The sequence below is a fragment of the Ogataea angusta genome (genome assembly GCF_019207475.1).
Source record: "Ogataea angusta isolate 61-244 chromosome Unknown 61-244_NODE_11_length_350522_cov_89.849751, whole genome shotgun sequence".
NCBI classification, from domain to species: domain Eukaryota; kingdom Fungi; phylum Ascomycota; class Pichiomycetes; order Pichiales; family Pichiaceae; genus Ogataea; species Ogataea angusta.
This window is the reverse complement of record NW_025065225.1, coordinates 234,245-254,368: the sequence shown is the minus strand read 5'-3', so window position 1 is coordinate 254,368 and position 20,124 is coordinate 234,245. Positions and strand designations below refer to the sequence as shown.

At 52.2% G+C, this 20,124-nt stretch overlaps 15 protein-coding genes across 15 annotated transcripts; 6 read left to right on the top strand and 9 right to left on the bottom strand.

Annotated features, from left to right (window-relative positions):
- Positions 1-76: 76 nt before the first annotated feature.
- Positions 77-1,234, top strand: KL928_004903 (uncharacterized protein; the record flags this gene model as incomplete). The annotated part of the gene is made up of 1 exon (XM_043205653.1): positions 77-1,234. One exon carries the CDS (start codon positions 77-79, stop codon positions 1,232-1,234), a length of 1,158 nt encoding a protein of 385 aa, XP_043057898.1.
- Positions 1,235-1,255: 21 nt separating this feature from the next.
- On the bottom strand, positions 1,256-1,639 carry KL928_004902 (uncharacterized protein; the record flags this gene model as incomplete). The annotated part of the gene is made up of 1 exon (XM_043205652.1): positions 1,256-1,639. The coding sequence occupies one exon, from the start codon at positions 1,637-1,639 to the stop codon at positions 1,256-1,258; it is 384 nt and encodes a 127-aa protein (XP_043057897.1).
- A 57-nt stretch (positions 1,640-1,696) lies between these two features.
- KL928_004901 (uncharacterized protein) lies at positions 1,697-3,958 on the top strand (the record flags this gene model as incomplete). The annotated part of the gene is made up of 1 exon (XM_043205651.1): positions 1,697-3,958. The coding sequence occupies one exon, from the start codon at positions 1,697-1,699 to the stop codon at positions 3,956-3,958; it is 2,262 nt and encodes a 753-aa protein (XP_043057896.1).
- A 39-nt stretch (positions 3,959-3,997) lies between these two features.
- Positions 3,998-4,663, bottom strand: KL928_004900 (uncharacterized protein; the record flags this gene model as incomplete). The annotated part of the gene is made up of 1 exon (XM_043205650.1): positions 3,998-4,663. The coding sequence occupies one exon, from the start codon at positions 4,661-4,663 to the stop codon at positions 3,998-4,000; it is 666 nt and encodes a 221-aa protein (XP_043057895.1).
- A 134-nt stretch (positions 4,664-4,797) lies between these two features.
- On the bottom strand, positions 4,798-6,207 carry KL928_004899 (uncharacterized protein; the record flags this gene model as incomplete). The annotated part of the gene is made up of 1 exon (XM_043205647.1): positions 4,798-6,207. One exon carries the CDS (start codon positions 6,205-6,207, stop codon positions 4,798-4,800), a length of 1,410 nt encoding a protein of 469 aa, XP_043057894.1.
- A 34-nt stretch (positions 6,208-6,241) lies between these two features.
- Positions 6,242-7,201, bottom strand: KL928_004898 (uncharacterized protein; the record flags this gene model as incomplete). The annotated part of the gene is made up of 1 exon (XM_043205646.1): positions 6,242-7,201. The coding sequence occupies one exon, from the start codon at positions 7,199-7,201 to the stop codon at positions 6,242-6,244; it is 960 nt and encodes a 319-aa protein (XP_043057893.1).
- A 215-nt stretch (positions 7,202-7,416) lies between these two features.
- KL928_004897 (uncharacterized protein) lies at positions 7,417-9,126 on the top strand (the record flags this gene model as incomplete). The annotated part of the gene is made up of 1 exon (XM_043205645.1): positions 7,417-9,126. One exon carries the CDS (start codon positions 7,417-7,419, stop codon positions 9,124-9,126), a length of 1,710 nt encoding a protein of 569 aa, XP_043057892.1.
- A 49-nt stretch (positions 9,127-9,175) lies between these two features.
- Positions 9,176-10,120, top strand: KL928_004896 (uncharacterized protein; the record flags this gene model as incomplete). Its single annotated transcript, XM_043205644.1, has 1 exon — positions 9,176-10,120. The coding sequence occupies one exon, from the start codon at positions 9,176-9,178 to the stop codon at positions 10,118-10,120; it is 945 nt and encodes a 314-aa protein (XP_043057891.1).
- A 45-nt stretch (positions 10,121-10,165) lies between these two features.
- Positions 10,166-12,256, bottom strand: KL928_004895 (uncharacterized protein; the record flags this gene model as incomplete). The annotated part of the gene is made up of 1 exon (XM_043205643.1): positions 10,166-12,256. One exon carries the CDS (start codon positions 12,254-12,256, stop codon positions 10,166-10,168), a length of 2,091 nt encoding a protein of 696 aa, XP_043057890.1.
- Positions 12,257-12,522: 266 nt separating this feature from the next.
- KL928_004894 (uncharacterized protein) lies at positions 12,523-13,728 on the bottom strand (the record flags this gene model as incomplete). Its single annotated transcript, XM_043205642.1, has 1 exon — positions 12,523-13,728. The coding sequence occupies one exon, from the start codon at positions 13,726-13,728 to the stop codon at positions 12,523-12,525; it is 1,206 nt and encodes a 401-aa protein (XP_043057889.1).
- A 94-nt stretch (positions 13,729-13,822) lies between these two features.
- On the top strand, positions 13,823-16,105 carry KL928_004893 (uncharacterized protein; the record flags this gene model as incomplete). Its single annotated transcript, XM_043205641.1, has 1 exon — positions 13,823-16,105. The coding sequence occupies one exon, from the start codon at positions 13,823-13,825 to the stop codon at positions 16,103-16,105; it is 2,283 nt and encodes a 760-aa protein (XP_043057888.1).
- A 15-nt stretch (positions 16,106-16,120) lies between these two features.
- Positions 16,121-16,696, bottom strand: KL928_004892 (uncharacterized protein; the record flags this gene model as incomplete). Its single annotated transcript, XM_043205640.1, has 1 exon — positions 16,121-16,696. The coding sequence occupies one exon, from the start codon at positions 16,694-16,696 to the stop codon at positions 16,121-16,123; it is 576 nt and encodes a 191-aa protein (XP_043057887.1).
- A 743-nt stretch (positions 16,697-17,439) lies between these two features.
- Positions 17,440-17,811, bottom strand: KL928_004891 (uncharacterized protein; the record flags this gene model as incomplete). The annotated part of the gene is made up of 1 exon (XM_043205639.1): positions 17,440-17,811. The coding sequence occupies one exon, from the start codon at positions 17,809-17,811 to the stop codon at positions 17,440-17,442; it is 372 nt and encodes a 123-aa protein (XP_043057886.1).
- Positions 17,812-17,848: 37 nt separating this feature from the next.
- On the bottom strand, positions 17,849-18,676 carry KL928_004890 (uncharacterized protein; the record flags this gene model as incomplete). The annotated part of the gene is made up of 1 exon (XM_043205638.1): positions 17,849-18,676. The coding sequence occupies one exon, from the start codon at positions 18,674-18,676 to the stop codon at positions 17,849-17,851; it is 828 nt and encodes a 275-aa protein (XP_043057885.1).
- Positions 18,677-18,881: 205 nt separating this feature from the next.
- On the top strand, positions 18,882-19,670 carry KL928_004889 (uncharacterized protein; the record flags this gene model as incomplete). The annotated part of the gene is made up of 1 exon (XM_043205636.1): positions 18,882-19,670. One exon carries the CDS (start codon positions 18,882-18,884, stop codon positions 19,668-19,670), a length of 789 nt encoding a protein of 262 aa, XP_043057884.1.
- Between the last annotated feature and the right edge of the window lie 454 nt (positions 19,671-20,124).

Here is a 20,124-nt window from a genome sequence, read left to right as displayed (position 1 = left end):
CTGGGAAATAAAAATTCATGGTGCTTATGTAAATCAAAAAAAGATTGAAAATTAATTAAATCTAGCTTTTCTTCCTATGGAGTTCTCCAAAGTGTATCCGCTGCAGTCGCGCGCCCAGGACGCGTCGGTCAAGCAGCCCAAGGAGCTGGTCAGCTATTCGCGTGACATAGACGGCCAGTACCACGTCGACGACTCGCAGCTGAGCTACTTCTATCTGCCAGATAGCCAGCTGAACGTGCCAGGAGGAATTGATCTGCAGGCAGGTTTCAAGGACTTCCGTGCCAACGGCGAGGACTTTGGCGAGTTCACGGGTTTGCTGGCCGCACTGGAGGCCCATGAGCGCAAAACGGGTGCCAAAACTCCCGCAAACATCATCACCTGGAGAGGTCTCATGAGGAGCCTGATGCTGCTGCCCTTTGTCAACAGAGACAAGATTGTGCTTAACATTGTAGTCTTTGATGGCCAGCTTTTTATCCAGCAGGATTTCCAGAATGCCAGAGAGGCCGCCGAGCTCGAGAAACTGACGCAATCGGACCTCAACAAACGACAAATATATTCCGGATACAAGTTCGAGAAGATCGCGACACTGTCCAAGCCGTGGGCCCAGTGCTCGCGCAAAGAGATCGAGCAGCGCAACAAGTTACCGGTGAACAATATCGAGCAGTACGCAACGGTGGTAAAGACCTCTTTCGGTAAGACAGGACTGGTCATGGGAGCAGAGGTGGACTGTGTTTTCGATTACAAACCAGAGGACGCGGATCCTCTTTCGCACTATGTTGAGCTCAAGACGACGCGTGTGCTGGATTCTCCGCAGGCGGTGTTTTCGTTTGAGAACAAGCTGCTCAAGTTTTGGGCCCAATGTTTCCTCGTTGGCATCCCGAGAATCATATGTGGATTCAGAGACGACAATTTAGTCTTGCGCACTGTCGAAGAGTACAAAACCGAGCAGATCCCGGTGATGATCAAGAACAACCCTTTGCCCAACAGACATCCGTCGAAAAACAAGTTCATGCAGTCTCTGAAGTTCTTTAACGGCCTGATCAACTGGATCAACCAGACGATTCCTCGCGATGAGACAAAAACATACCGTCTGGTTTTTGACCCGGCCGTGAACCCCAACTATTTGAACTTGAGCGAAAACAACGCCACAGTGACGAGCCAGTTGCTGGACCCAGAGACCGGCATGATCTCCAAGGCGTTCAGAGAATGGAGAACCGAGCTTAGGTCAAAATAGAGTGTATATTAATGTAATCATTCATGAGGAGCCGGCTTCTTGCTTCATTTCGTTCAACTTGGCCGTCAGCTCCTCGTTGAGCTCCTTGTTATCGTCCACCACTTTGGTCACGTACCCGGTCAACAGCTCGTTGATCTCGTCTACAACCGCCTCTTCCTGTGTTTTCTCGCCCGAAGGCCCGCTCGATTGGCGTTTGAGCAGGTCAGTCTGTATCAATGCCACCAATCGGCCTTTGTTCTGGGTAAGAATGCCTGGGTCTTTTTCCACTTTGAGGTCGATGAGCTTCTCCAAGAGCTCGTTCAGCTTTGAGTCATCCGAAGCAACAAAATTGTCCAGCAACTGACGCCGCTTCAAATCAAAAAGACCCTCCTTTTTATATTTATTTACCAGTGTCTGGGCATCCATAGGAAAAATAAATAAAAAAAGATAAATAAAATAAAATAATCATAGATATCCTTCCTAATGGCACTCGTATCTGAAGCCCCTCCCAAAAAACGATCCAAGAGACGCGAGGGGCCGCCTTTCAGGTGCGACTACCCCAACTGCACCAAAGAGTTTCTGCGGTCTGAACATCTGTCCCGACACCAGCTCAACCATTACCCTAAAAAGATTTTCCGCTGTCCCCATTGCGACAAGACGTTTGTGCGCAACGACCTGCTTGTACGCCACGAAAAGCGTCATGCTCAGCGTGATGAATTTAAAGAACCCCCACCAAAACAGCTCTCTTCCGTCAACACTATTGTGAGAACGCATAATAGCTCGGCCCCAAGTCCATCTCCGCATATAGGAGAAGATCCCACGCCAAACCTTTTCAGCTGGCTCTTTAGTGAAGATCCTGAGGCCCTTGACCAAGTTAAGCCCAATAATATGGATTCTCTCGAGATGGATCAGATGTTTGCCAATACTGGCCAGGCGTTCTTCCTTCTGGACGGATTTGAGGATATTTCCTCGGACTCTGCTCTTTTCTCCGACCAGCCGATATCTATCGGAAACTCAGAAACACCATACATGAAAAATGAGTACGAGCTCAACGATCTGAAACTAGCCGAGTTCAAAACACTAATTCCCGCCCTGGCCACACACCCAGACTTTTTACAGTTCAAGCTTGAAAAAATGCTACGCACCTACTGGAAATATTTCCACCCCCGGTTCCCCATACTGCACAAGCCCACGTTTGTAGCGTCCCAGACGCCGTCCACGCTGCTGCTGTCGATGTTCATTATCGGAGCGCGACTGTCCAACATTTTTGACGACCTCTACTCGCCAGACCACATAGAGGACCCGCAGTCGTTTGCCGACCTAATAGCCAACCCCTTGAGGTGGCACATATTTTCGTCGCCCGACTTTGAGCCTCCCGCAACGATATGGACAATCCAGAGTCTGCTGCTGCTGGAATTCTATGAGAAAAACTGCTCGTCTCGGAAAATGCACGAGAGAGCACATCTGCACCACGGAACCACGATCCAGCTTCTCAGACGGCTCCCCACGCTGGGCGGCACTCCACAGAAGCTTGGACAGCCCGAAGACGTCAACAACTGGCACAGCTGGATCGAGGTGGAGTCGCTCAAACGAGCTACGTACATGTGTTTCTACATGGACACCATCGACGCCATCATGTACGGCCACCAGGTTCTCATTTACGCGCACCAGGTGCAGCTCACCATGCCTGTGGAGGATGAAGTTTGGGACTCTGATCTGCAGAACTTCAAGCAGGTTATCAAGCGGGCCAAGAAACCACAGAAGTTCCTGCTTGTGCTGAAGAATCTGCTCAATGGAGTGTCGACGCGAACCAATGCGTTTGGAAAAAAAGTCCTGGTTTCCGGGCTGAGTGCCGTGATGTTCCAGATCCAGCAGCGGGACCTGCAACTGGCGTTTGGACTAGACAAGTTTGGCGCGAGCGAGACTGCCAAAAACTGGCGTGAGCTGATGACGGCCGCCTACTCGATCTGGAGAAACGACGTTGGCGTATCCTGCTGCTCATCGAAGACAGCAATCGAAAACGTTAAGGCGTCTTCTGGCTTCATGGAGCTGTCGCAAAAAGATACCCGTTGCAAATGCACGGTGTACCACATGGCCCATGTGTGCATGTCGATTCCCCAGTACGACTTCCTAATTTTCGCCGGAGCGCCCTGGAGAATGAACGTCAAGCCGTCCTCGCCGCTGGAAAGGGATGCTATTTGCAAAAGAGTGGTTGAGTGGACAGAAACCAGACACGCGAAAGTGGCCGTTGTGCAGTGCTACCTGCTGCTTTTCGAGATGTTTCTCTCGCCGCAGGGCGCTCCCGAAGAGTACGAGTACGATTATGACGCCGACCGCGACCTGTTCTTCCGCTCCAACCCGATCAGCATTGCTCTGCTGGTGGTCTGGACGTATGTGTTTATAAAATGCGGCCGCGAGACATACAACCCACAGCTGCCGAAGGAGTCCGGGTACCAGTATCTGCGACGGATCCGTTCCCAGTTCACGTCAGCAGCAGGCTGTGTGCTCGACACAACAGACGAGGAATACACAGGCTCGCAGCTTTACGGCAAGGTGATGAAATGGACAGACGTGCTGGACTCGATACCGGACAAACAGAACCTCGTAGGCCTTCTGGGCATGGTGGGGCACAAGATGGTGACAGCAAGGTACTCGATCGTGAAAGAGCTGGGCAAACTCATTGTCTTCTGCGCACAGCGCAGCTCTGGATCGAGCCAGATAATTCTCTACGACATGTATGATTAATGATATGGTTAATATTAGCATACTCACAACTAGCAAAAGTCACATCCCCATCTCGGCCTGGAGCTCTCTCAGCGCCTTCTCATCTTCGTCCTCTGCCTCGTCCTGCACCTTTCCGGTCGGAGCGTCCGGCAATTGCGACTTGACTGGCTGGGCCGGAGGTTTGACGGCCTGCTTGGTGTCTGTCATCCTATTATCGAGCTCTTCCTGCTGCAGAGCAGCGAGCTCTTCGTCGAGCTCGTCCTCGTCCACAAGATCGTTGCCCAGTGGTCGGCTGATGGCATCGGAGATCTCCTCGCTGAGCTCGACCTGCTCTCTGATATCGTCCATTGTCTGGTCGACCTTGTCGACATTGAAGTCGCCGTGCATCTGTTTCATCGCCTTGGCGCCCTGTTTCATCGCCTTCATCGTCTCCAGGTTCAGGTTTGCAGACTCTATCGCGTTGAGCTGCGTCTCCAACGACTCCACCTGGTTCTCAATCTTGAGTATGTCTGCCTCGAGCTTCTTTTTCTTTTTCAGGGCGATTTTCGCCAGGTTCTTGTTCGACGTGACGTTCTTGCGCGCAATAGCATCCTGCTCCTGAAGCTGCGTCTCTAGAAACGCAGACTTCTTGTTTAGCGTCGAAATATGCTCTCTAAGTTCCACAATCGCCTTCTTGGGAAGTTCTTTCTTCTGCTTCGCGTTGCCGCCGAAGAAGTATCCCCACATCTTGTACTAGCTGTTTCTGTCTGTGTGTGCGGTCTCAGGGTCCTATAACACAAGAAGCACTCGTTGGTGTCGCCCCCCTGTTCTAGTCTGTTATCAAAAGCTGCAATAAAAAATAAATACGGTGTACGGGTTACCTATAGATTATTCAGAAGCGTGGCTGCCGGCGAGCTGCTCGACGCCAGCGACGCGAGCAGGTTCGACAGCACCTCCGTGTCGTCGGTGGGGCTATCTTCGCCCGCTCCCCCACCGTGGCTTGTATCGTCGTCCTGCTCCTCAGAATCCGCTCCTCGCAGCTGCTCCATGTCTTCTTTGCTCAGCTGCAACGCCTCACGACAGAAGAACTCAAAGAAGTCGTCTTCGTCAATGTCAACTCCCTCTTGCCTGAAATAGTCCCGTATACGTGAATCTTCGCTTTCGTCTCCCTCATTCTCGTCCCCATCACTCTCAGACCCTGCTCCGGCCCAGTCTGTCTCTCTATTCATGAACTGTTTCACCTTCTCAACCATGTCCTCGTCGTAGCGCTGTTTCTCCTCCTCCACCTGCTCCGGCTGCTCCCACTCAACACGCTTCTCTATCACGTTGTACCGCAAAAGCTCCCGCTGCAACGGGTCGTGCTCTGTGGTCTTGTTGTGCTGCTCCAGAAAGTCTTCAAAGTCTGTTTCGTCTATATTTTCGCCCAGACCCTCCTCCTGGATCGCCCGATCGGTGATCTCGCCCATTCCGGCCGCCGTCTCGCCGTACTTTTGCAGATCCATGTGCACTATCGCGTTGACTCTAACGTTCAGCTTCACCAGTCTGGACGGTCGCTGGCCGGTGAGTCGAAGCCCCAAAACCCGCACAGGCTCCAGAAAATGCGAAATGGCTGCGCCAGCCACGTACGCTGGCCGGCCAACGAGTTTGCGGGCCGTCTGTTCCGAAACCAGCAGCGACTCCATTTTGATGTGTTTCAGAGCTTCCTGCGGATAATTGGCTATTTTCCTGCGCACCAGCTCCTCCGTGACGTCGCCGAGAACCTCCAGACGGTAGCTGGCCGACTGCAGAAACGCAAGGGCCTCTCCAAGGTCCAGATTCCGTCCCTCGCAGTACTCTTTCGGCACGCAGACCACCCGTCGCATGTTGATCCAGACTCTGTTTGACGCGCACTCCGGCTCCAGCCACCCAGGAACCTGCTGCGCAGCCTCGATCAGCAGAAACTCGCGGTCCTGGTCATACAGATGCAAGTAGATATTCTCGCTCCGGGAGGTGAATCTGAACAGTAAACTTGCAACCACCCACAGATCGTCCATGTTTTCACCGTATTCCAGCTCTCCGTACAGAAAACAGTGTTTATCGTCGACCAGCTCGTACTCAACAGGCCGAACATGCCACGGATAGTGGTCTACGTACGGTCTGAGCTCCACGTCCAAATAGTGCTTGAGCTCGGCGAGTTCTGTCCTGATTTCGGCCTCGTTCTTGTAGACACCGACATAGAAAAGAGCAAAACACAGCGTTTCCGGCGCCAGCAGCTCGTCAGACGCATAGGAATATACCTTGTGATAATCCATAAATCAAAGACGTATATTTATTTTTCTATCTAAATTAATTTTCCAGCACTGTATTTCCGTCCACCAGGGCCCAGTCTATTCTCGCGTCCTTGCCGTATTTTTCATCGAGCCACGCGTTGCACTTGGTGAAGTGCTGGCAGTCGAAGAACCCGCGTGCCGCACTGAGCGGAGACGGATGGACAGACTTCAGGAACAGGTTCACACTCCAGTCGATCTTGCCGACGTTGAACACGGTCTTCTGGGCAGGCGACCCCCACGCAACGATGGCCAGGCCCTTGCCGTTCCGGTTTCTGTGCTCTATCAGTTTCTTGATGGCCTGCATGGTGAACTGTTCCCAGCCTCTTCCCGCATGCGAGTTGGCGTTATGGGCGCGCACCGTGAGACACGTATTGAGCATGAGGACTCCGTTCTGGGCCCATTTGGTGAGATCACCCTTCTTGGGGACCTCAAACTTTGGGTACTCCTTTTTCAGACACTTGTAGATGTTTTTTAGCGACGGAGGAGGCGGAGTAGGGTCCTGGACAGAGAACGCGAGTCCGTGGGCCTGGTTGTAGTTGTGGTACGGGTCCTGGCCAAGAACAAGCACCTTGACGTTGTTGACTGGCGTCAGACGCGTCCACGAGTAGACATTCTCCTTGGGAGGGAAGATAGTCTGGGACTTCCATTCAGAAAGCAGGAATCTCTTGAGTCCGAGGAAGTAAGGCTTGGTCAGTTCCTGGTGCAGGAGGGCGAGCCAGGACGACTCCATGCTGGAGATCTCCAGCTCGAGCAGGTCCCTTTGCTCGGGAGTCAGCGAGTTGACCCATTTCTGCTTATCGAAGGAGCTTGTGGTGGTCACCTGGAGAGTGATTTGTTTCTTGACTGAGTCGGTCTTTCCGACCACTTGTGTCTCTGACGCGACGCTCTTCGCCACAGAGTCCGACTTCTGTCTTTTCACGGTGAAAAAGTCCGTGATCGTGCGTTTTTGCGCCATCTTTGGAGACACCTTGTTCATGTTGATAAAATATTCGCGTCGCGATTCTGGCAGTGCCCTGACTTTATTTTATTTTAGATTTACTGGGGGGATTTATTTTTGACACAAGAAAACTCTGTTATTCTTATTCTCTTTGCTTCTGCTCCGCAGCATTGGCGTTCACGACCTGCTGCAGTGATTCTGTTTTGAAGAGCCAACTACAAGACATTCTAAGGCGGCTAAGTGCGCAATCGCCAATGAGTAACGCAGCCAAGGGTAAAAGAGGCACCATAGACCAGCTGCTACGATCGGTGAAGAGCCAGGTGTTTGAGGACGAACAGAACCAGGAGAACGGCAGTAGCGCGGAGCTTGCGGCCGACTCCGCGCCTAGAAGACTGCTAAACTCCTGGACGTTTTCCAAGACCCAGCAACTGCAGGCCCGCTCGACATCGAACGCCTCGCTCAAATCGCTCAAGAGCGAGCCCGTGAGCCCGAAATTGGAGCCCGAATCTGGATCTGTGTGCAAGGATACCGAGAATGAGGAGATCGAGCCGCCCAAGGAAGCCAAGGACCGTGCGCAATCGTGGTCGTTCTGGTCCAGAAATATTAGACCTGTGGAGCAACCGACTCCCATAGAGACAGACGCCACGCTGTCTGAGCCGGTGAGGCAGGAACCCATCGACTCCCCAAAGAAGAAAAAACAGAAACTCGCGTCTGCTCCGAGCAGGCCCAATCTGGTGGTGCCGCAATTCGAGTCACTCCCGTGCGTTACGCCAGGGAACTACCTTTATTCCGCCTTCAATGGTCTCAAGTCGCTGGCCGGGTACGATCCTGCGCCCGTTGGCCATCTTAGCAGAAAGACCCGTGCGTCAAGCTTCCGACGAGTGCTCATCATTGGCGTCCACGGGTTCTTCCCTACCAAGATGATACGTCCGCTTATTGGGGAGCCCACAGGGACGTCTGCGCGGTTTGCGCAGGCAGCGGAAGACGCGATCAGCGCATGGGCCCGAGAGCAGGGAATGAGCATCGAGACACAGAAAATAGCACTTGAGAAGGAGGGCAAGATCTTCGACAGAGTGGAGTTCTTCTTTGAGGCGATGCAAAAATGGCACGAGGAGGTGGAAAAGGCAGACTTCATCTACGTGTGTGCGCATTCGCAGGGCACTCCGGTGGCCATGATGCTGGTCTCCAAGATGATAGAACATGGCCTCATCGCGGACAACAAGCGCATAGCCATCTTGGGAATGGCAGGCATCAACATTGGTCCTTATTACGGGATGGACCAGTCGCTATTTATTAGGGCTTATTCGTCTATTGAGAACGAGTCCATGCTGGAGCTGTTTCAGTTTCAGAATTTCCAGAGCTTGCAGAGCCGCAAGTATCTGGAAAGTGTGCGCAATCTGATTGCTCACAACGTGAAGATCACGCTTGTGGGGTCTGTCAACGACCAGCTGGTTCCTCTCTACTCCTCGATCGGCTACCATATCTCGCACCCCAACATATACAAGGCGGTCTACATAGACGGCAAGTCGAACACTCCAGACTTTGTGGCGCGCATAGTGAAGCTCTCGTGCATGCTACAAAACCTGGGGTACACGGACCACGGAGTCATTGCGGAGATGAGCCACGCCTTGGCAGGTCCGCTTACTGGGGGCGGCCATTCTCGGATCTACAACAGCCCCGACGTATACACGCTTGCACTCAACTTTGCACTGAAAACACTGGATTCTAGCCTCGCAGTGAGACAGCCGGTCCGATTTCACGAGATCGACGTCTCGGACGTGGGCAGCAACCCGTTCACGCTGCCGTGGTGCACAAGAGGCCTGTTTTTTGATGTCAAGAAGCGGCTGGACGACGGCGAGAAGGAGATTGACATGGTTTTCAAGGAATTCGACGACTGGAACCCAGAGTCGAAAGTTCTGAGGGACGTGAAATATCGTCTGAACGGGATCAAGGATAAACTCTGACGGGAAAATGCGATATTTTTTTTGAATTATTTTTTTCCACTTTATCTGGATGTCAGACAAAACAGCGTCTCAAAAAGTGTCCACAGTTGGCGGGTTCATCGCCGGAGGACTTGCGGCCTGCGGAGCTGTGACCGTGACCAACCCGATCGAACTGGTGAAAACCAGAATGCAGCTAGAAGGAGAGCTGTCCAGTGCAACAAACACCCCGAGAGTTTACAAAAATCCGTTCCAGGCTCTGGGGCTTATCTACAAAAATGAGGGTATTAGGGGGTGTCAGAAGGGTCTTTTTTGCGCGTACATCTACCAGCTTGGACTGAACGGATGTCGTCTCGGCCTATACGAGCCGGTCAGAAACTTCATCAACACCGTTATCTTTCCTTCGCGGGACGCACATTCGGTCCAAAGCATTCCGGTCAACGTTGCGGCAGGAGCGCTATCTGGTATAGCCGGAGCCATTGTCGGCTCGCCCTTCTACCTCATCAAGACCCGGATGCAGTCGTTCTCGCCTAGTATCAAGATCGGTGAGCAAACTCATTACACCTCGACGTGGAACGGACTTGTTTCGCAATATAGACAAGGCGGGTTGCGCGGGCTCTTCAAGGGAGTGGACGCAGCCATCATTAGAACCGGTATGGGCTCTTCAGTCCAGCTACCGATCTACAACTTTGCCAAGCACGAGCTGCTGAAGACGGGACTAATCGAAGAAGGCCCGCATCTTCACCTGCTTTCCAGTACAATCTCGGGTCTCGGAGTCGGCGTCGTGATGAACCCAGGAGACGTCATTCTCACCAGAGTCTACAACCAGAAGGGAAACAAGTACTCTGGTCCTATCGACTGTCTGGTCAAGACTGTCAAAAGTGAGGGTATTGGGGCACTTTATAAAGGATTCGGAGCACAGTTGTTCAGAATTGCTCCTCACACCGTCCTCACGCTCACCTTCATGGAGCAGACCATGAAGCTGACGTTCATGGTGGAATCGGGACTGTTTGTCTAACCTAATATATTGATGCTAATAGAGAGACTTCATCGATTTTTTTTCTTATTGCGATTGGATAAGCGCAGAATCCTGGTCCTGGTCGGTCTGGTCTGTCTGCTCGGCTTGTTCTCCCCAGCTCTGTGCACCCGCTTCGGTTCCGGACCCGGTAGTCGTGCTGGTAGACCCGCTAGCAGCATTGCACCAATACTTGTGGTACGTCCAAGCCTTGGACTGACACTCTTTGGAACAGTACTTTGCACGCTTACATCGCCGGCACTTGGCAAACTGGCGAGGCTCGTCTTCCCACTTGCCACAGCCAAAGTATGCGCACTGCCGTCTTCCCCCCTTGCTCTCATCCTTCCTGTTCGAATTCCGCACAATCACAGAGGCCCAGTAGGTAATGTCCTTAGAATGCAAATGCTTGACAGTAAACTTTTCGACAAGCGGAAATATGTTGACCCGTTTGATGGGACGGATGTTTGGGTCGATTGTTTGGGAATTGGGGAACATCAGAGATAGAGGCCCCATTTCGAAATCGTCCCACTCGTCGTAATCCCACGTAGAAGCGTATTTTTCTCTTTTGCGTTTGTAGATCTGGTTATTTCGGAGTCTCAGAATATTGTGTTCGCGGTGTGCGTACCGCGAGATATTCAAAGCAAACTTTTCCAGCTTCGTCGCCTTCTCTATCCGATCCTGCTCGTTTATAAGTGAGTTGTAATCCCGTAACAGATGCGCGTATTTCGATTCGCACTTGCGATCGCTGTATTTTTGTCTTTTGGACCTCGTCGAACTAGAGCCCAGCGATACATTCTCGGGGAACTGCTGGTGCGTCAGGCTCGAGGCCACGCCAAAATTGTTTTCGTTCGGAATCACAAACTCGTTCAGGTCGTTCGCCACGTCTTCGTCCTCCGAACTGTCCTCGTCATCATAAATATCGTTTAGTAAATCGCCCGTTTCGTTCATGTCGCAATCGGTCTCCAATGGAGGCGGTATATTGTAGTTTCTAAGTGACAACCCGTTCACGATGTAGGTATCGGCAAGTTTATATCTCAGGTAAGTGTATTTTGAGATGAATGCCAACACCTGCAACGACCAAATGACGTCGTCCTCTTTCGGAATCAAGATCCCGTTCTCAAAATTGCGTGGAATGGACTGATTAAATTTGTCCTCCGTAGCTCTGAAAAACGGCAGATCCGTCGAAGACATGTTTTCCCTGAGAATGTTCGATATCTCAGGGTTGTTGACTAGCTGGTTCGAGAACACCGCGTTCTTGGTCAGCTCGCTATAACTTGTCATGAGCTCTTGATTGATTTTGGAAATATCGTCGGTAGTGTTGAGTCTATCGAGGAAGTTCAGGAAAGTGAGGGACTTGGATATCTTGGAGTATTCCTCGTCGAGCTGGGCCTCTGCGTCGCCCAGACCTAGATCGCCCAAGGTCTTTTTTTTATGCTGCTCATGCTTGTGGATTTCTGCCTCCGCCTCCATGACCGTCTGGTTTGCCTCCTCCACGAGACGTCTAACATTCTGAAACACCTCGTTGATTTGGTCGTTGTTGAAATCGTCGTACATTTCGTTGCTGCGTTGCTGCTGCTGCGCCTGTTGCGACTCGTCCGTCGCAGCAGTGAACGACGATGCGTTCGTTAGTAGGTCGTCGCCCACTTCGGAGGTGCCCTCTGTGGCTGTGGTGTTCGCGGTGCTGGTGGTTCTGACGTTGAGATAGGTGTCTTTGTTGCTCTGCAAATGCGAATTCCACGCGGTCTTCTTCGAAATAACATAGTTGTCAAGGATCGTGGCGATAATGGGAATCATTCCAGCATCCACCACTTTCTTTCTGATTCTCTCGTTGCCTCTGGTCCCCACCAGAACCAAACACTGGAAGGCAAGCACCCATTTCCATGCACTGATGCACTTTTCCTTCTCGGTCGACGGACTTTGACATTCGTACAAGATATCGACTAGTCTTTCCAGCCCTCCATCCTGTGACAACGCCTCGCGAACTTTCAAGGAAGACGAGGCTAGGAATGTGAGATGGTTCAAGGAGTTTACCAGAGGCTTGTCTTCGGTGCAATCCAGGGCTCGCCGGTCATACAACGTGGACGTTATCGATACTGCTGCCTTGTTGGCCGTTACTGATTTGTTGTTGGAATCTCTCATCTGAAAGAATATTGAACAATGAGTGTGGCTTCTCGTATTCAGGGGAACAGTACAGCACCTTGGGTGGTAGTATTCCGCGTATGTTTAATATATTGGCGAGGGCGATTTAATCCAGCTATTTTGATAAATGTTGAATTCTTTATACTCCTATTTGCCACTGCAAAAAAATAATCCCCCCCCCCCCAGGTGAATGAAAATAAAATAAAATATTCCAATAATACATCTCTACACTAGCTAAACGATACGCTATGATATTAGATTTGCGATCAGACCCACAACTCTTTGCCAGCAGAAGCCATGTATTGGTTCAGATCGCTCACCTTATCACTCCACACGACCAGCTTCTTTTTCATGGCGTCGATCTGGTCCAACGTCATGGTTCTTGGCTGGATCCACGAGATCTCAACCTCGGAGTTGACCTCGTTGATCAGTCCCTTCATTAACTGTAAGCTGAAACATTTGATGAGCAAATGCTCCACCTCGTCGTAGTTCTGTAGGAAAGGCACCTGTGCCATGATGGCGTCGTACTTGAACGTTCTATTCTGCGTTGGGCTGTTGAAGACAAGCTTGGTCAGCGACATGATGCACATTTTCTGTTTGAGAAATCCGACGTTAGAGGCAATCTCTGGGATCTGTTTGATCTCTGGGCTGCCGATCACTTGCTCAAAAGCGGCCAAATCGCCGGAATTGAGCGCAAGAATAAGCTGTTTCAGCCAGGCAATATCCAGATACTGGAAGATGTCGTGCATGATGATCTCTCCGAAGTTGTAGATCTTGTCTCCAAGCAACGCGCTTGCGCAAATATCCTTGACAATCGCATGTTTGTTGGCGAGATTGTCGAGATCGTCGATACATGCCAGAAACAGCAAAGAGTTATAATAGACGGCGGTGTAGTCGCCCTTGAGCTTCAGAAGACTGGCATTGGTAAAGTAGTAGCTGGCATTAATTCTGTTGTCCAAGGACCAATTGATCTTGTCGATTTGCTTCGAGCACTCGTCGATGATGGCGGAGGCCTCGTCCACGAATCCCAGGTTCAGTTTGACGCCTGCAATCTCGATTTCTAGGAACAGCAATGCCTGGATGATGTCTATGTCGGCGATGTCGTCGTCATCAGTCTTCTTGATGTTCTTTCTGTTTTTGATAAGGTCTTTGAGGTCGGTCAAGTATTCGAGGCGCTCTTTCAAGTCGCAATCTTGTAGAGACAGAAGCAGAAATTCGATCAGCTTCAGTTGGTTGATTTTGTCGTTGAATTTCAGCACAAAGTTTTCAAACAGCTTCAATCTGATCGGCTTGCTGTTCTCGTTCTTGTAAACGTTCTGTGACAACACCTCAGACAATTGGAACCACAGTTTCCGCTCGTACAAGTCCTCGAGCTGGTACATAGCACCAACAAGGTCGGAGTCTCCCGAAGGCTCGATTTGCTCTCGAAGCGTAATCAAAACAGTTGAAGCGTCCGCGTCGATTGGAGACATGTTGAATTATTTGCCACTAAGAAAATTGGCTGGGAAAAATAGCTGAAAATATTGTCTAAAATAAAAAATAAAATTAAAAAAAAATATTCAAGCAATGTCTTTTGACCTGGAGTCCTTGGCTCCGTCGCTAATCAATCTGATTCGTTTATCGTCGGCCGTAAATGCCAGGGATATTTCATTTTACAATAGCATAGACTCGGCGGTGAAAAGCGAAAGCGCCGCCCTGAACCAGCATCTTATAGACCTTCTGAACGAGCTGCTTCCCAACGCATTTTCCATCACCAGTGACCAGGACGGCCAGCTCCACGCCGACAAAAAGGACGAAAACTGGAAAGTTGTGAGCAGTGTGCTGGATACACTGTTTGAAAACGCCGAAATAGCGCTCGAGCAGGGCACGAAAAAGGAGCAGACGGGCCAAACAAAGGACGAGTTCACGTACCTGGACGAAACTGACACTTCGGGGACCCGCAAAAGCACTCCGCAGTCGTTGAAAATAGAGAAGCCCCAGCTACTTTTCAAAAAGCCTGTGAACAACTTCGAGACGTCGCCTTTCAAACCGCTTATTAAAACAAAGCCAAATGCTTTGATCCCGCTCCAGGAAAGTATGCAGCTGGTGTTCGCTGCTCCAGATGTGCCCGAGCACTACGAGAATCCCTACTCCTACGAGATCATGAACCAACCGTACCCAGACTGGATTCTTCTGCAACAGGAGCCTTTTGACTCGATTCCATGGAAAGAGAGCGAAGAGCCGACCTGGATCGATAATCCAGCCCAGCTGGACGATCTTCTTGTTGAGCTGAGCAAGTGCAAGGTTATTGCCGTTGATCTGGAACACCACGACTACAGAACGTACCACGGAATCACCTGTTTGATGCAATTGACCACAGACACAAAAAAGGACTACTTAATCGACCCGTTGAACCCCGAGCTCAGACCGCACCTGGTGAACCTGAACGTCATTTTCACAGACCCGAACATCGTCAAGGTATTCCACGGCGCGTTCATGGACATAATCTGGCTCCAGAGGGACCTTGGACTGTATGTTGTTTCGCTATTCGACACTTACCATGCCTCCAGAGAACTGGGTCTTGGCCGCCACTCGCTTGCGCATTTACTGGAAACGTACGTGAAGTTCAAGACGTCCAAGAAATGGCAGCTGGCCGACTGGAGAATGCGGCCGCTGAACTCCGAGATGAAGAACTACGCCAAAGCGGACACGCATTTTCTGATTGAAGTTTTTTACAAAATGCACAGCGAGCTTGTGCAGAATCCAGACAAGCTGAAAAAGGTTTTGTACGAGTCGCGCAAGGTGTCTAACAGACGCTACGAGTACTCGACGTTCAAGCCCAGAAACGTCAAGTCGGCAAACGGGTTTTCCAGCGGCGCAGAAGTCGTTGCTACCAACCAGTCTGTGCCGCAGCTTCCCGAGTTCAAAAACGGGCTCATGTCGGTGCAGAGCGCTACACATCTTCCGTGGAGCAATTTGGCGGACTCGAACTCGATTCCGATGGCCAAGCGGCCTCTGCTGGAGGTGCTTTTTAAATGGCGGGACGAGCAGGCCCGGCGAGAGGACGAGTCGCCGCGCTACATCATGTCTGATTTCATGCTTGTGTCGCTGGTGAACGCATTTAACCAGGACTCGGAGGAGGTCAGCGAGCGGACTGTGCTGGAGGTGATCAACTCGTCGTCGCGGTTTGGCGGGTCGCAGTACGTGCGCACGAAGCTGAAGGAGCTTGTCGTGCTGATCCAGAACTGTCTGGAGGAGCTGAAGCAGATGGACACGGCGCTGTGGGACAGTGTTTACGAGAAAAAGCCTTTGACGCCCAAAGGCGGCTCCAAGGACGTTGAACGGGCGTTTGAGAATGTGCGACAGAGTTTCGAGACGACCAACAGGCCCGTTCACGACGGCGTTGTGTTGGCGAAAGAGGCCGACAACGGGGTGTTTTCGGTGCGGTACACCAAAAATGGGGGTGTGGATTTTATCAGTGCGGGCGTGAGGCAGCACCGGCTGGAAAAGGCGTTGGCGTATTTGGACGCCGAGCGAGAGATTGCCGTTGACGTTTCTGTGGAGTCTGCCGACGAGCAGCCGGAGCAGCCGGAGCAGGAGGCAGAAACAGAGACGCCGGAGCCGGAGAGCGGTCTGACCAGCGCTGCCCCAGACGAGATCATCACGCTGCGCAAGCACCAGCAGAGAAAACGCAAGCAGGACGCGCCGGCCACGGAGAAGCTCGACACGTCGCAAAAGATAATGGTCTCGAAGCCGCAGCAGAAAAAGCGCAAGGTGTTCGAGCCGTACAAAAACGAGGGCGCCGTGACGGCGCCAAAGAAGAAGCGGCCTGTGGTGAGCGGCCGCAACTTAATTTTCAAGAAAAAATAGTATTAGCAATAGAATCTACCTAGACTCTCTGAGAGACTCGGCCTGGCCGCTGAGCAGCGTGAACGTGTCTGCCTGCAGTTTGTCTCTGCCCTTGAGGAAGTCGAGTTCCATCACGAAGCAGAACTCGAGGATATTGGCCTTGCACATCTGGACAAGCCGGCCGGCGCCGTTGGCAGAGCCTCCGGTGGCCAGGATGTCGTCGACGATCACCACGTTGGATCCCTCGGGGATGGATTCGACCTGTATCTCGAAGAAGTCCTCGCCGTACTCCTTGGTGTAGGAGGCTCTGTACAGCTCTCCCGGCAGCTTTCCCTTCTTTCTGATCGGCACAAAGCCGGCGTCGAGGGCCAGGGCGAGCGTCGGGCCGAACAGGAAGCCTCTGGACTCGAGTCCAACGATGTAGTCGATGGTCTGGTTAGGGAACCGGGCCTCCAGGTGCATTTTGAACGCTTTGACGAGCTTGTTGAAGAGGGCCGGGTTTCTGAAAATAGGAAGGAAATCCTCGAACAGGACGCCCTCGGACGGGAAGTTCGGGTACTGGTGGAGCGCCGACTTGAGCTCGGCCGCGATTTCAGCAAGTTCTGTAGACATGTTGATAGGAAAAAAAATTTAAAAAAAATTGGGTCGATGCACTGCCGGCAGTCTGGCGGAGCGTGTGCAGCTGCAGACTTGTGGAGCGAAACGCTACCAAGCAGGGCGCAAGCTGGGCGTTCTGTAGGCCATTGCGACTGTCAACAGCACAGTGACGGGGTCTTGGGGTGGAAACAAGAGATGCGCAGCCCAGATACCCGTCCGCCAGCGTTCCTCATATATTTTGTTCGACGCGACGATTTTTGTTTCTCATGACCATTCTTTTTGTTTCGCTCATCTCGAGAGATGTAAGTACTCGCCGCGCTGCGCTAACCAGAACCGACCCCTGTACATCCAGCCATTTGTGGCGGACGACGCCACGGACGCGCGCACCGCCAACGAGCTGCTCAAGTACAACTTCCTGTCGCACATGTCGCTGGACATCTTTGAGTCGCCGTTTGCACAGCCGGCCCCCGACCCAAACACGAAAAAAACCTATGTTCTGCTGTTTGTGCAGGACGGGGTGTACGTGTTTGGACACCAGACGAGCGCGGGGCTGCGGATCGTCGTGGGGGCTACGCGCGCGGAAAACGAGCTGCCGGACGAGGGCCTGAACGGGCTTTTTGCCGAGATCCAGCGCGCGTACCTCAAGCTGGTGTGCAACCCGTTCAAGAGCATTGAGTCCGAAAACGAGGAGATCGAGAACCCGCGGTTCGACCGCCAGGTCAAGGACGCCGTTGCCAGATGGGAAAACCGTTCATTATCTACTTAAGCACCACGTTGGCACTGCGCAACGCTAAATACTGCTGGTCGACGCCGGGAGCCATGTGTTTGACGATGTCGTAGCACTCCTTGTCGTAGTATCTGAGCTGGTTGTGCGGGGACTTGTAGTGCGTGGGCAGTCCCGTGATGTCGCAGTAGGTCTTTGTGGGTCTGAGCGAGGGTGGCGCAGACAGCGACTGGTAGGTGACGAGGTTTGGGTCGTGGGCGTGCTGCTGCTTGAGCTGGATGCGTTTGGCCTCGTCGTTGAGGATCTGTCTGAGAAACCGGTGTCTGCGCTTGGCCGGCTTGTACGAGGGCGGCTTGAACGGCAGCGGCGCATTGAGCCTGTCTGAGACTTCAACGATATTGGACATGAATAAATAATTTATTTATTTCAGCTTACTCGCTTTTTTACTCAATAACTGCCGTCTCCGACTGTCTGTACATATAAAACTGCGCGAAAATCACAAGGTCCTCCGCAATCGTGCCCAGCGAGCCCAACAGCCAGCTGCTGTTGAGCACGACGTAGTCCCAGTCCGAGCGGTAGAACAGGATCTGCAGGCCGTACGTGACGTTGCCCAGAGTGGAAAACATGAAAAAAAGCAGACTCAGCCCGCGACACGATTTCTTGGTGTAATTCTGGTATATCTGCGGCAGTCTGGCACTCAGATACAGCGCTGCGCTCAAATAGCCGCAGATCTGCGGGCCAATGGCCAGCCCGACGTCGGGCTGCTCCTTGGCTGGCGACGAGCACAAGTAGCCGATGACGCCGGCCACAAACACGGCGAGCAGCGGCAGCACGTACCTGACGAGCACAGAGTGGTTCTGTGGCTGGAGCACAATGTCCTCGATGGTGGACGACTTGCGACGCGGCGTCTCTGCTAGCAGCGGCGTGCGTTCGGGCTGTCTTTTCTTCGGATACACGTAGGTGTAGTAATAGTAGAACGCCAGCGTAAAGGCATCCGCGACGGTGAACCACGCGGCCAGTAGTATCACCTGGGGCAGCAGGCCGGCCCACAGCGCGCCCACGAGGTTCAAAATGTCTCCGAACGTCCAGAACAGAAGGAACAGGGGACTGATGCCTTCTGCCGATTTCAGCCGCCACTGCTCGATCAGCTGCGGCAGAAGCAGCACGAGCCAGCAGGCGAGCGAGATGGAGCCGGCGATGCCCGAAAGCTGGGTGCGCAGCTGGGAGGGCGTCTCTGTGCCGGCGAGAAGAGAAAAGCTGACAAGGTCCATTTAGATAAGTAAAATTGGGTTTGAGGTGTGATGTACACCAAAATGTCGTGGGAAAAATTTTTAGTCAAATAAACGTTATGGTAAGTACGGCTAAAGACGGCGCTGATCTCTGAGATGCGGCCGGATCTTTGTAAACGTACCGAGAGATGGTGCGCATCTTTTTTTATGCTGAGTTTGCTCGACAAACTGTAGAGATTAGTGCTCGATGACCGATTTTCCTAGAGTATTAACCTCGATGACCCAGCCCTCGAAAAAAGTTGCTCCAGCGCCTTTAGCCAAACAGCAGAAAGCTGTCAGGACGTCCGTCTACGACGCGACGCCTAGAAACTACGGGATCGGACAGAACGTCCAGCCAAAGCGGGCGCTGAACCGGTTTGTGAAGTGGCCGCAGTACGTGAGACTGCAGAGACAGAAGAAGGTTCTGACGATGCGACTCAAGGTGCCGCCTGCCGTCGCCCAGTTCGCCAACACTCTGGACAGAAACTCTGCCGTCGAGGTGTTCAAGTTGCTGAACAAGTACAGACCAGAGACCAAGTCCGAGAAAAAGGAGAGACTGGCGAGGGAGGCAGCTGCCATTGCGGAAGGCAACGAGGCGAGCGTTTCCTCCAAGCCGTTTGTTGTCAAGTACGGGCTGAACCACGTTGTTTCGCTGATAGAGAACAAGAAGGCCAAGCTGGTGCTCATTGCCAACGACGTCGATCCCGTCGAGCTGGTGGTGTTTCTGCCTGCTCTGTGCAGAAAGATGGGCGTGCCGTACGCCATAGTCAAGGGCAAGGCAAGACTGGGCGCCTTGGTGCACCAGAAGACCGCTGCTGCCGCCGCATTGGTGGATGTGAGACCCGAAGACGAGACCACGTTGGCCAAGCTTGTTTCTACAGTGGACGCCAACTTCGCCGAGAAGTACGAGCAGGCCAGAAAACGGTGGGGCGGCGGCATCATGGGCGCCAAAACTACCGCCAAACTGGCCAAGAGAAGTAGAGTCCAGGCGGAGTAGCGTGGCTAGATAGAAGTATGTACTTTCGAAAACCTGTGACTGCGAAAAATCCACACCTGCCACCTCCAAGTAGTATATTGCAAGCTTTTAAAAAATATTCGCCAACTTATTATTCACCATGGCTAAGTCGAAGAACCACACCGCCCACAACCAGACCAGAAAGGCCCACAGAAACGGTATCAAGAAGCCAAAGACCCACAGATACCCTTCTTTGAAGGGTGTGGATTCTAAGTTCAGAAGAAACCACAGATACGCTTTGCACGGAACTGCTAAGGCTTTGGCTGCTCAGAAGAAGAACTAGGCAATGATATAGTTAATAAAAAGTGGATTGAACAGTGCGTTGCACGTGTAGCACAGTCGGAGCGCAGGCTCAGAGGCTGTAAGTAGCTTTTCAATACAAGTAGAGACGGCCGCACTAGCTTTAGGCATGAAACACTTATCTGTAGATGATTAC